Source organism: Geotrypetes seraphini, chromosome 8, assembly GCF_902459505.1.
Source record: "Geotrypetes seraphini chromosome 8, aGeoSer1.1, whole genome shotgun sequence".
Lineage (NCBI taxonomy): Eukaryota > Metazoa > Chordata > Amphibia > Gymnophiona > Dermophiidae > Geotrypetes > Geotrypetes seraphini.
In genome coordinates this window covers 88451272-88465174 of record NC_047091.1, presented here as the reverse complement: position 1 = coordinate 88465174, position 13903 = coordinate 88451272, and the positions used below count along the sequence as shown (strand labels likewise).

The following is a 13903-nucleotide window of genomic DNA, read 5'->3' as shown; positions in this document are numbered from 1 at the left end:
GGGAACGGCTGTTGACGAAGAGCTACGTGTGTGTCTTTCTTCGATTCCAGCCAGAATATCAGCTTTGTGTTCAGCCAAACAGGCCCAGGTTTCGCACTGAATAAAGTATTTTATAATTTTTCACTATTCTGTTTACTTAATATTTCATAATAAAGTAATTATAAAATACTTTCTTTGTGTTTATTTGATTCCTATTCAAGAGAATTACTTTATATATAGTCAATATAGGCACAGAGTTAAATTTTTTAACATTTTCTAATGGTGGTGTGCCTCTTGATTTTTTTCATGAAACAAGTGTGCCTTTGCCCAAAAAAGGTTGAAAAACACTGCTCTAGTCCCTCATATCTCGAGGCAGGTCTCGTACTTCGAAGTGACTATCCTCCAGTGATTCTTCACCTGAATTGCCTCGTTCGAAGCACCGCTCGAAGCATTCGAAGCATCTTGCTTCCAAGCTTCGTCGCAAGTCCTCTGTACTGCATTCTTCTGTGGATACTGAAACTTATCCCAGGACAAACAGGCAGGTATTCTCACATATGGGTGACGTCATCCAACGGAGCCTCGATATGGACGCCTCACAAACAGACTTGCTTGAAGAAACTAGAAGTTTCAAGTCGCCCGCACCGCGCATGCGCGAGTGCTTTCCCGCCCAGTGCACAGGCGCGTCTCCTCAGTTCTTAGTTTTCTGTGGAGCCGAGAAGTCCATCTTTTTGGCTCTCTCCGGTTGCTTCATCGTTCGTGCCTTCTCTCACCACGGTTTTGTGTTTATTTTTCTCACGAATCGCTGTGTTCTTTATTTTCTTTCTTTTATAAAAAAAAAATATATATTTTACTTCCATCCGTTCGTTCGGTGCAGGCCGCTCAGCCGCGGCCTGCGACTTTGTGTCAGCTTTCATTTTGTCTATGCCCTGGCCTGTTACTGGTTTCAAACGGTGTCGCTAGTGCAAGCGCACAATATCCCTTACGGACCCTCACGGACGCTGCCTCAAGTGCCTTGGGCCGACTCATCATCCTACCTCGTGCCTGCCTTGCCAAACACTTAAGCCTCGTTGCTTCCTGGTGGATAACCTCTTCGAGATGGAGTCTTCTAATCTCTCGGCATCGAAGGTGTCTTCGGCATCGGCCCCGGTCGATGCCTCTCCTTCTACTGCTTCCACCTCGAGCCTCATCTGACCTTCGTCTTTTGGAGTGGCTCTTGCTTCGACATCCTCGGCTGCCATATCTTCTCCTGTCTCCTCAGGTCAGATAGCTCAGCACTCGGTTCCGCCAGTGGTGATTAAAGCTTCGAAGCCTCCAAAATCGAAACATTCTCACACCACTGGGCGAGAACCTCCAGCCAAGGCAGGTGGGCCGGTTTTAGACGTGGTACACTCCTTGCCGGCTGTACCCCAACCCTCTTTGGAGGAGCAGATTCTTAAAGTCCTCACTACCATGGAACCTACACTGCTTAATCTTCTTCAGCCTGGGCATACAGAAGTCTCCCACAAGGTCGAGCCGCCTATGCCCCGGTCTGATCCTCCACACTCGATGCAGGGGACGGAGTCTCTGCGAGTGGCTGGTCGGGCTTCCAAGCACGAAACACATAGAGTGCATTGACAGGATACCTCCCATTCTACCAAGGGAGTCCAGTCTTCAAAGTTGCTTCAGGGATCTTCCACGCCTATAGATCTTCGATCAACTGCTTCCGAGGCAACCTCTGCTAGATCTTCAAGATCCAGTTTGAGACATAGTTCTCGTCATCATTCGAGGCCTACTTCGAGGCATTCTTCGAGACATCATTCCTCAAAGCCTCGGTCCTCTCCGGCCTCGACGAGACCTCCAACTCCTCGTTCCAAGTCTCCAATGCCTGCTCTCAAAGACATCCCGATGTCTACTGCATCGTCTAGGTCTCCAGGTTCTTTCATGCTGAGGCTTCTACTTCTTCGACTCCAGTTGCCTCGACGTCTTCGAGTCCTTCTCGAAGCCGTGCGACTTCAGATCAGTTATCTTTTTCCTCATTTTTGAGACAGATGGCTATAGATCTGGATGTTCCCCTAGACACTGGATCTAAATACTCTAAAGAATATCTCGAGACCATGCACCTTCCTCAACCTCTGGCTGAGTCTCTCAAACTGCCATTGCACAAACTTCTTGATCAGACTTTTACTCGATGCATGGAGACCCCCTTTTCCATTCCAGCAGTTCCAGGAAAGTTGGATGCTAGATATAAAACCGTGCATCATAAAGGTTTTGACAGTTCCCAATTGTCGCATCAATCCTTGCTTGTGGAATCCTCTTTAAAGAGATCCCATCCTTCTAAAGTGTATGCCACAGTTGCTCCTGGCAGCTCCATGGATAAATTTGGACGTCGCATTTATCAAAATGCTATGATGTCTTCAAAAGTACTCAATTACAACTTTCATTTTATTACGTATTTTGAGTTTCTTTTATCTCTTTTGCCAAAATGTGTGAGTTATCTGGATTACAGCATGCATTTTGAATTCCAAGAAGTCATTGCTTCTTTTTCTCAATTGCGTATCCATCTTCTGCAATCATCTTATGATGCTTTTGAGTTCTCTGCTCGAGCAGCGGCTTGCTCTGTGGCCATGCGTCGTCTAGCCTGGCTTCGCACTATAGACATGGACTCTAACCTTCAAGATCGTCTGGCGAACATCCCTTGTGAAGGCAATGACCTCTTTGATGAGTCCATCGAGGCTGCCACTAAAAAGTTGTCTGACCATGCTAAATCGTTTGCCTCCATAGTCAGACCAAAGCCTAAACCAACTCCATCTAGGCCTGCTCGCCCTCCTGTCATCTATCAACGGCGTTTCCCTCCAAAGCCGGCGCCTTACACTCGCCCTCCTTTGAAGAAACAGCCACCGCAGAAGCAACAAAAGCCTCAACCTTCTGCTACTCCTAAGGCTTCTCAGCCTTTTTGACTCTTTACTCCAGAGCAAAACATCCATCGTTCTGCCTCTGTCTCCTTTTCCACTTATCGGAGGTCGTCTCCATCTTTTTTACAGCAGATGGACGGTCATAACATCCGACCTTTGGGTCCTTTCCATCATCAGAGAAGGATACTCTCTTCATTTTCATCAAGTTCCTCCAGACCTTCCTCCAAGAGAGTATCCTTCCAGTCCATCCCAGACCGCCCTTCTTCTTCAGGAAGCTCAAGCTCTGCTTCGGCTCCATGCCATCGAGCCAGTTCCCTTGGAACAGCAAAACAGGGTTTTTTTTACTCCCATTACTTCCTAGTTACGAAGAAGACGGGCGATCTGAGACCCATTTTGGATCTCAGGGCCCTCAACAAATTTTTGGTCAAAGAAAAGTTTCAAATGTTGTCTCTGGCATCTCTATATCTCCTTCTTGAGCAGAACGATTGGTTATGCTCTCTGGATCTCAAGGAGGCCTCTACTCATATTCCAATCCACCCGGCCTCCCGTCAATATCTCAGATTTCGGGTGGGGAATCTGCATTTTCAATACAGAGTTCTACCCTTTGGCCTGGCCTCGTCTCCCAGAGTGCTCACCAAGTGTCTGATAGTGGTAGCCGCAGCTCTAAGGAATCATGGTCTCCAGGTTTTTCCATACCTAGACGACTGGCTCATCAAAGATTCCACATCTCAAGGGGTTATTGTAGCAACCCAACGGACTACATGGTTCCTCCAAAGTTTGGGATTCGAAATCAACTTTCCCAAATCTCAACTTCAACCCTCTCAGAATCTACAATTCATTGGAGCTGTTCTGGACACTGTCCAACTCAGAGCATTCCTTCCTCAACAACGCCTGGAAGCTCTTCTTCAACTCTGTCACACCGTGTCTTCCTGTTCTTCCATCTCAGCGAGACATATAATAGTGCTTCTAGATCACATGGCCTCCACAGTACACATGACTCCTTTTGCCAGACTTCACCTCGGAATTCCTCAATGGAGCCTGGCTTCTCAGTGGACGCAGGTTTGCGATCCTCTTTCTCAACACATTACAGTCGCTCCTTCCTTGAAGCAGTCTCTCCGTTGGTGGATGCTCTCTTCCAATCTTTCCAGAGGCTTGCTTTTTCAAATGCCCTCTCATCAGAAAGTCCTTACGACAGACTCTTCCACCTATGCTTGAGGCACTCATCTCGATGGTCTCCGTATTCAAGGCCTCTGGACCAGTACGGATCGTCAGTGTCATATCAAAGCTCTCCATGCTTTTCAACATCTGCTTCACGACACAGTAGTCCTCGTTTGGACGGACAACCAAGTCGCCATGTATTATGTCAACAAACAAGGAGGGACAGGATCTGCCTCCCTTTGTCAGGAAGCTCTGGAGGTGTGGGACTGGGCGATCCGTCACAACACCTTCCTCAAAGCTGTTTACATTCAGGGAACTCGGAATTGCTTAGCGGACAACTTGAGTCGTCTTCTACAACCTCACGAATGGACTCTCCATTCCTCATCTCTTCATCACATTTTCTCACAGTGGGGAACGCCTCAGATAGACCGCTTTGCAGCTCCCCACAACTTCAAACTGCTTCAGTTTTGCTCCAGGATATACTCTCCTCACCGCCTCGAGGCAGATGCTTTTCTTCTGAACTGGACGAATCTGTTCCTCTTCGCATTTCCTCCATTCCCTCTCATTCTCAAGACTCTAGTCAAATTGAGGAACGATCATGCCACCATGATTCTCATTGCTCCTCGGTGGCCGAGACAACCATGGTACTCCATTCTACTTCAACTCAGCAGCAGGGAGCCTTATCTTCTACCAGTTTTTCCTTCTCTACTTACACAGAGTCAAGGTTCTCTCCTTCATCCCAACCTGCAGTCTCTACACCTGACAGTTTGGTACCTCTCAACATAACTCCTCTTCTATTTTCTCAATCTGTAAGAGATATTTAGAAGCTTCTCGAAAGCTTACAACCAGACAATGCTACCACCAAAAATGGACTAGATTTTCTACATGGTGTTTCTCTCATCATAAGGAGCCTCAACATTCCTCCTTATCTGTGTTGGATTATCTTTTGCACCTATCCAACTCTGGACTCAAGTCTACATCCATTAGAGTCCATCTCAGTGCAATTGCAGCTTTTCATCAGCCTATTGAGGGGAAACCCCTCTCTGCTCATCCGGTGGTTTCCAGATTCATGAAAGGACTTTTCATTGTTAAACCTCCTCTCAAACCGCCTCCTATGGTTTGGGACCTTAATGTTGTCCTTTCTCACCTCATGAAGCCTCCATTTGAACCAATTGATAAGGCTCATTTGAAGTATCTCACTTGGAAAGTGGTGTTTCTTATTGCCCTCACTTCTGCTCGACGAGTCAGTGAGCTGCAAGCTTTAGTTACTAATCCACCATTCACTGTGTTCCATCATGACAAGGTGGTTCTTTGTACTCATCCGAAATTCCTACCTAAAGTGGTCTCAGAATTTCATCTCAACCAATCTTATCATACTTCCAGTGTTTTTTTTCCAAAGCCTCATTCTCACCCTGGAGAATAAGCTCTTCATACTCTGGACTGTAAACGTGCTTTGGCCTTCTACTTGGAACGCACCAAACCACACAGAACTGCTCCTCAACTTTTTGTCTCTTAATCCAAATAAGTTGGGGCATCCAATTTCTAAACGCACCATCTCCAATTGGATGGCGGCTTGTATCTCTTTCTGCTATGCCCAGGCTGGATTACCACTTCACAGTAAAGTCACAGCCCATAAAGTCAGAGCAATGGCAGCTTCTGTTGCTTTCCTCAGATCGACACCGATTGAGGAGATTTGCAAAGCTGCTACCTGGTCCTCGGTTCATACCTTCACTTCTCACTATTGTCTGGATACTTTCTCCAGACGGGATGGACAGTTTGGTCAAACAGTATTACAAAATTTATTCTCCTAAGTTGCCAACACTCCCACCATCCCATTCTGGTTAGCTTGGAGGTCACCCATATGTGAGAATACCTGCCTGCTTGTCCTGAGATAAAGCACAGTTACTTTACCGTAACAGGTGTTATCCAGGGACAGCAGGCAGCTATTCTCACAACCCACCCACCTCCCCTGGTTGGCTTCTCTGCTAGCTATCTGAACTGAGGAGATGCGCACTGTACATTGGGCGGGAAGGCACTCGCGCATGCGCGGTGCGGGCAACTCGAAATTTCTAGTTTCTTCAAGCAAGTCTGCTTGTGAGGCGTCCGCATCGAGGCTCCGTTGGATGATGTCACCCATATGTGAGAATAGCTGCCTGCTGTCCCTGGATAACACCTGTTACGGGTAAGTAACTGTGCTTTCTCTGCCTCGCTCTTCCACCTCGAAGCACAGGTCTCTCATGCAACAGTACCGAGTAGAGCTTTGGATTCTTGCCTAGAAATAGCTAAGAAGAAAAAAATTTAAAAATTTAAATTGAATCAGGTTGGGCAAACTGGATGGACCATTCGTGTCTTTATCTGCCGTCATCTACTATGTTACTCTGTCTCGACCCGAAGTCCTTCCAGATCGAGGACTCCTCCTTCGAAGCCAGCTCACCAGGACTCTTCTCCTCCTACTTCAACTCATTCTGTGCCTCGCACTCCGGGTATTTCTCCATCGCGGAGCCTGAAGCAAAAACATTCTATGACTCCACCTCACAGTGCAGCTTCTTCTGTAACCATGCATCTTGAGTCTGAACCAGTCTCTCAATATTCTAGAGAGGCTTCTCCTTCCTACTCGGCGGCTCCAAAGTCTCGAAGTCCTTCCCCTGATGAAACATCGGATTCTAAGTCAACTTCCTTTGCCAAGTTTGTGTTTGACATGGGACAGGCTCTCAGACCTCCATTCAGATTCCAAATATACTCCTGAATATTTGGCGGACATGGAACTTCCTCATCCACCTAAAGAGTCTTTACACTTGCCTATGACTCCAGTCCTTAAACAGACTTTCATCCGTAACATGGAGACTCCTTATTCCATCACTGTTATCCCATCTAAGCTGGAATCCCGTTATCGTACTGTTCCCTGTAAGGGATTTGAGAAGTCCCAACTCTCTCATCAATCCTTGGTAGTAGAATCATCTTTAAAGAAAGCCCATCCTTCCAAGATCTATGCTGCAGTCCCTCCAGGCAGGGTGGGTCGTACTATGGATAAGTTTGGTCGCCGTTTATACCAGAACTCGATGATGGCTAATCGGATTCTTAACTATAATTACATTTTCACCAATTATTTCAACCATTTTCTCAAATTGTTGCCTTCCTTTTATCCGGATGTTTCCAAGACACGTCTTTCTGAGTTCAAACAAATCCTCAAGACTCTTTCTCAATTGAGACTCTTCATGTTGCAAGCCTCATATGATGCTTTTGAACTGTCTTCCCGAGTCTTTGCCTTTGCTGTAGCCATGCGTAGCCTGGCATGGCTGTGTATTGTTCACATGGATCCCAATCTCCAGGATCGTTTGGCAAACCTACCTTGTCAAGGGAATGAGTTATTTGATGATTCTATTGAAGCAGCCACTAAGTGTCTCTCAGAACATGAACGCTCTTTTGCTTCTCTCATTTGCCCTAAACCTAAGACTACACCAGCTAGAGCGTTTAAACAAACTCCACGTCGTTACCCTCAGAAAATGACTCCTGCTTTTTCTAGACCTCCACCTTGCTGCCCTCAGCAACAGCTACGTCAACAAAAGTCACAAACTCCTGCTGCCACCAAGCCAGCTCAGTCTTTTTGATGTTCTCAGCTTGAGCATTCCAATCTCCCTATTTTAGAATTCTCCTCTTCACATAGGGGGTCGCCTGTCCACTTTCTATCATCAGTGGGAGCTCATCACCTCAGATCTATGGGTTCTTACCATCCTACGAGAGGGATACTCTCTTCGCTTGCTTCAGGTACCTCCAGATCACCCTCCAAGAGAGTGTCCTTCCAATCAGTCGCAACTTCCCCTTCTTCTTCACGAAGCCCGGGCTCTCCTTCGAGCCGTAGAGGAGATTCCTCTTTCCCAGCGGAACTTGGGATTCTACTCCCGCTATTTCCTAGTTCCAAAGAAGATGGGGGATTTGTGACCTATTCTGGACCTCAGAGCTCTCAACAAATACCTAGTCAAAGAGAAGTTTCGAATGCTCTCTTTGCCGACCTTGTATTCTCTGATGGATCAGGGAGATTGGATGTGCTCGCTGGATCTCAAGGAGGCTTGTACTCATATCCCCATTCATCCAGCCTTTCGCAAGTACCTCAGATTCAAAGTGGGAAACCTTCATCTGCAGTACACGGTTCTTCCTTTCGGGTTGGCCTCATCCCCCAGAGTATTCACAAAATGTCTAGTGGTGGTGGCTGCAGCTCTTCACACCCAGGATCTTCAAGTATTTCCATACCTCGACGACTGGCTCATCAAAGCCCCCTCTCTTCCAGGGGTTATTGCAGCGACCCAACAGACTATTATATTCCTCCAAAGTCTGGGGTTCCAGATAAACTTTCCAAAGTCTCAGTTAACCCCATTTCAATCTCTCCAATTCATTGGAGCAACTTTGAACACTGTACACCTGAGAGCATACCTTCCGCAACTACGTCAGGACACCCTCATTCGACTTTGGCATCAGGTCTCTCATCTTCCATCCATTTCTGCACGGCAAATAATGGTTCTGCTCGGTCACATGGCTTCTACAGTTCATGTGACTCCTTTTGCCACAATGAACCGCAAGGTAATAGCGGAATAGAAATCTCTAATGTAATGTAATATACATAAACTTGATTTGTATACACTGCCTCTATTTCATTTCATTCATGCATATTCATTTGGATATCCTGAAAACCTGATTGGCAAGGGGGTACTCCAGGGCTGAGTTGAGAAACACTGTTCTAGAGTACAGTGGTGCCTCACACAACGAACTTAATCCGTTCCAGGAGCAAGTTTGTTATGTGAAACGTTCGTTGTGTGAAACGCGTTTTCCCATAAGAATACATGTAAAACAAAATAATTCGTTCTGCAGCCCTGTTTTCCCATAAGAATACATATAAAAGAAAATAATTCGTTCTGCAGCCCTACATTTCCCTCCCTCCACCTCACCTTATATGCAGAGTTTGCCAGCTTTCTTTTTCACCCAGCCGCACGCTTTCAAAAAGCTGTGCACGCGCAGCTGCTGAAGTTGATCAATGTTCTCTTCTCCTGCAACTTCCGGTTTCCGGTTGCGTCAGAGGAGAAGATTGAACAACAGAGCATGCGCGCATGTGCTGCTCTTTGAAAGTGTGTGGCTGGCCGAAAAAGAAAGCCGGAAAACTCGGCATCTAACGTAAGGTGGAGGGAGATGATGGAACACTGCATTCAGACAGGAGGGTGCTGCTGTTCCCGGCTTCGGCGAGAGTAGTTCCGCCCCCCCCCGGGCCCCTCGGGCGACTTCGTTGTGTGAAACGAAGTTCGTTATAGGGAGCAAGACAAAAAGTTCGTTATGCGCAGCGTTCGCTGTACGAGGCGTCCGTTATGCGAGGCACCACTGTACTTTCTAATCCAGAAAATTTTCATTCTCTTGAGACTTTATGCATGCAATATGATAGATAGATGAAAATGTAGTTTTTAGACCATAATCTTGAGAAGTTCATTAATACACAGATGCTCCTTCTTAATCCTAATTGTTAATCATTATACTCTTCTACCCCCTAAACAGGATCCTGATGGAGAACATGCCAGAAGAGCAGTGCAAAAAATGATAAACAGCATGGGAGGCCCTGGTCCTATGGGTTTCATGGGTCCAGGCCCTATGGGTCCCATGGGACCTATGGGAGGACCTGGCCCTATGGGAAGACCAATGGGGATGGGGCCAGGTCCAGGACCACTTGGACCTGGTGTGAACATTCCCCCCAGTATCCTCAATAACCCTAACATTCCCAATGAAGTCATCCATGCTTTACAGACTGGGAGACTTGGCAGTACAGTGTTTATTGCAAATGTAAGTATATTTGAAATAATTTTAAATGCTCTCAGATTTTCCTTTTTTTTGTGCTTGTCTGCAAAGTACCACTTTCTGAGGTTGTAACAGAGCAGATGTTGAATAATCTGCATTAATCATTCATTGCATGATTGCTTTGAAATTGTTTTCTTTATATCGTTGCTTTTCCCAGGACAGTCAGGCAGCAAATTCTCACATGTGGGTGACATCATCCACGGCGCCTGGTATGGACAGTACAAAAGTGTATTTTCATTTTAAACTTAGAAGTCTCCACCGCCTGTACTGCACATGCGCCTGCCTGTCTTCCCACCTGAAGTCAACTCACGGGACCATCAGTTCTTAGTTTTCCGCAGAGCTAAAATGACGTGTTTTTATGGAGCTCTTCCTTCCTGTGTTTCCTTTTTTTACGTTTAGTTTATTTACTACTTTTCTTTTTCTCAAAAAAATTTTGAATTTTTGTTTTTATTCTTCCGGGACTAGGCCCCCATGTTTCCTCTCAAGCCAGGGTTTCTGTGGGTGCCTTGAATCTTTTTCTGACTCATTTTCATGCAACCCTTGGTAGACATTGAGTCCTTCGATTTAGCTTCGGCGGTGCTCCTGTTCATGTCAAAGCCTTCTGTGGGCTTCAAGAGGTGTGTTCCGTACAACAGGGCCATTTCCATCACTGACCTACACAACTTGTGTCTTCAGTACCTTGACCCTGAGCATTGAGTCGACTCTTGTGTTCACTGTTCAACACTAAAGATGCGCTCCTTGAAGGCTTAACAGTTGCAACAGGAGAAGTTTTTCAGTTCTCCTCAAACTTCTATGATGTCAACTGTGTCTGACATTGATAAGGCTGCCTCGACACCAGCGTCCTAGCCTTGCTCGACGTTGGTATTATCGGTACCGGCTCCAGCTGATAAACCAGCTAAGAAGCACTCTTGTCCTTTTCAACATTTGTCAGCAGCTTCTCTATCATCGAGTAAGTCGATGAAGGCCAAAATGCATTGTAAGCAGTCTCGATTGCCATCCACACTGTTGTCATCACTGAGGCTCACTTCTACATCGAGGTCCCCAATACCTCAACGCCCTTTTAAAACCTGTGGTACCTTTGCAATCTTTGGCACCACAATTGTCCAACCGAGAATCAGCTGTGAGAACTACTTAAGAAAGAGTTGGCAGCCATGCTCCAGAAGCCAATCGGCATATCTGCTGCACAAACTTCAGTGATACCGGCCCAGCCCGAGCAAGGCTCATCGAGGCCTCATGGTACCCGCTCCTTGTCTCCTCCTGACACAAATCCAGATCCCAGTGCCACACTGCTACTTTGTCAGATCGGCACGGAAGAAGACATCAAGTCCTTCTCGACGCTCCCATCGGCACCGTAGCCATTAGACTTCTCAGCGTCTTACATTTTCTAGGAGTGGACATGCTAAATCTTGTGGTATCGATGACTTTGACTCTGATCTTTCTTCACACACCGATACTGACCCAGATTACCCAGCACCAAAGTCTTATGTGACCGGACTCGGATCCATCTACTCCATTATGACATAGATTGCCTCTGGAAAGTCTTTCCTTTACTAAATACATTCGACAACTGAGTTATGCTCTATCAGTTAAAACAGAGGCTGAATCTGAACCACAGGCTGAGCTTTTTGATGCCCTGGATTTCGACCAAGTTCCTGAGGATCTTCTCAAACTCCCATTTCATAATTTCATGAAAGATTTCATATTTAAGATTTTGGAGTCTTGTGCCTGTAGCACCATGTAAATTAGACTCCCTATATTGAGTTCAATCCTGTCTTGGTTTTGACAAACCTCAATTACAATATATCAATGTCTTCTCTAGAATCTGTATTAAAAATGTCATCTAGCTTCAGAACCTATGCCAGTACTTCTGGCAAGGAGGGTCACACTCTGGTTAAATTTGGTCATTGGTTCTTCCAAAATTCCATGCTTACAAGCCATATCCTCAGTTACAATTTCTATATGACCTTTTATTTAAAGCAGCTTGTTCAACACCTCTAATTTTGCTCCTGATGCTCAGCTTCCTGATTCTCAACAAACTACCTGTGATTTTCTGGAGACTCAAATTCATGGCCCGGTCAGTCTCTGATGCCTTCGATGTAACCTCCCAAGCATCAGTTTTACCTATTGCTATGTGCAGGCAAGCATGGTTATGAGATCCAATCTAGACTCCAACGTACAAGACTGCCTGGCGAATATTCCTTAGGTCCTTAGGTGACTGAACCAATCAATCCTTTGGCCCCTCCCTGTGCATCACATGATGCCACCGGGGAGGAGAAGGCAAGTCATTTAGGACTCGGCCTGAAGCAGAAGCTTCAGAGCAGGCTTCCTGCTTCCAACTTTTTAAAAAGGTATGGGGAGGTTGGGAGGGGGCATCTCTTCTGCCATTGTTTGGGAGAGGGGCTGGTGGGGGTGGGGTGTTTGTGGCAGGAGGGAGTGGTTTCCTCCTGCCAATTTTCTCTCGTGCCATGTTTATTGGAGGTCATCGGGGAGGGCCATCAGTGGTGGGGGGACTTTTTTTCTTTTTTTTTAATAGGACAGTGCCATGGAAAAAAAAGCTAGGCAGACCTGTCGATTTTTCTGATTGCTAAAACCTCATTATTTTATTATATTATTGTTTTGGAATAGCTTGGCTACTTTGCATAGGGTTTTAGCTAATTTGTATGGCTGGATCAGAAATTGGGCGATTGATGGGAAAAACACATAGTAGGCCGTTTTGTGCATCGGGTCGATAAAAGCGATCGTCACTAAAGCTGTAAAAACAGGTTTAGCGACGATCACCAACTTTAGTGCCTCTAGCTGTGTCATCCAAGCATCACTGTACGAGATGCTACTACAATCCTTGGCACTCGTCTATTTCTTATAACGCCGACTCCTGGGTTGGAGCCGTTGTGTGCTGGGAGTGTGGAGCCAGTGGGAGCAAGCTGTGGTGAAGCTGTTGGAGTACGGAGACCATTCTCCGGGAAAGAAGCCAAAGAAAATCTGGCAGTTATCTCCCCCCTCAAGCCGCTGGTGAGACCACAGGCGGTAACATTGGATTCTCTCTGGACTGCGATTGAGAACTTGCACTCGGCATGCACAAACTTTGTTTCTATTACCTTAAATTCAATCTCTAGGATAAGTCTTTTAGAGACTTCTGTTCAACAGCACCAGGTGGATTTGAATAATTTAGAGAAGTTAACAACTGAGACCTCGAATTTGGTTACTAAACAAATGACTGATAAAATGATGCTCTTGAGGAAGATTGAAAACTTAGAAAATCAACAAAAAATTTTGAATTTAAGGATTCTTAATTTTTCGATTGCGAAGTTTGTCTCTACAAAAACTCTTTAAGAACTTTATGTTAACAGTCTTAAAGGTTCCGGAAACAAGCCTTCCCCCACTACAGAGAATTTACTATTTAAAACAAATGCAAAAGGGAAAAGCTGTAGTAGTTGAAAATACACAGTTGGATGTTTCTGCTATATTGCAATCCTCTGATATTGAAATTCAGGGACAGGTGACATTGTTGGTCTCTCTTGTATTTCTACAGGACAAAGAAATGCTGTTGAAGTTATACTTTAATTTAAAACAAGTCACCTATTTAGGTGAAAGGGTATATATATTTCCAGACGTCTCCAAATGGACACAATCCAGGAGGAAAGAATTTTTATTACTTCGTCCAATAGTAATTACCTTGGGGGGCTATGTTTCAATTGAGATTTCCTTGTAAATGTTTTGTTTCCTATCAAGGGAGTAAATATATTTTTTGAACCTGCCCAAGGCTTCTTTCTTGAGGGTAAAGGAGTTTCAACTCAGCCAGAATGAAACATGTTATTTAGTGCGGTGATTAATTTAAAAGGGCAGGTTAACACCAAATAGCTGCTCCATTTCTTTATTTTTTTAAAATTTCATTGTATATGAATCCCCTTTTCCCGAGGGGTTTTCCTTAATTTTGCTCCTTCTTACAGATTGTGGACTGTATTAAATAAGTATTTCATTGTTCTTTAAATGGCGCTACACTCTACCACCAATGTTCTCTTAGGCTCCTGCCCAAAAGTGAGTTG

General features: G+C 45.4%; 1 protein-coding gene across 3 annotated transcripts in view; it reads left to right on the top strand.

Moving 5' to 3' along the window:
• The window catches only part of HNRNPM (heterogeneous nuclear ribonucleoprotein M), a 238142-nt gene that overhangs the window by 95263 nt on the left and 128976 nt on the right, over positions 1-13903 (top strand). For all 3 annotated transcript variants that reach the window (XM_033956537.1, XM_033956539.1, XM_033956536.1), the window contains exon 6: positions 9564-9845. In XM_033956537.1, coding sequence (XP_033812428.1) covers positions 9564-9845 — 282 coding nt within the window. The remainder of the gene's footprint in view (positions 1-9563; positions 9846-13903) is intronic.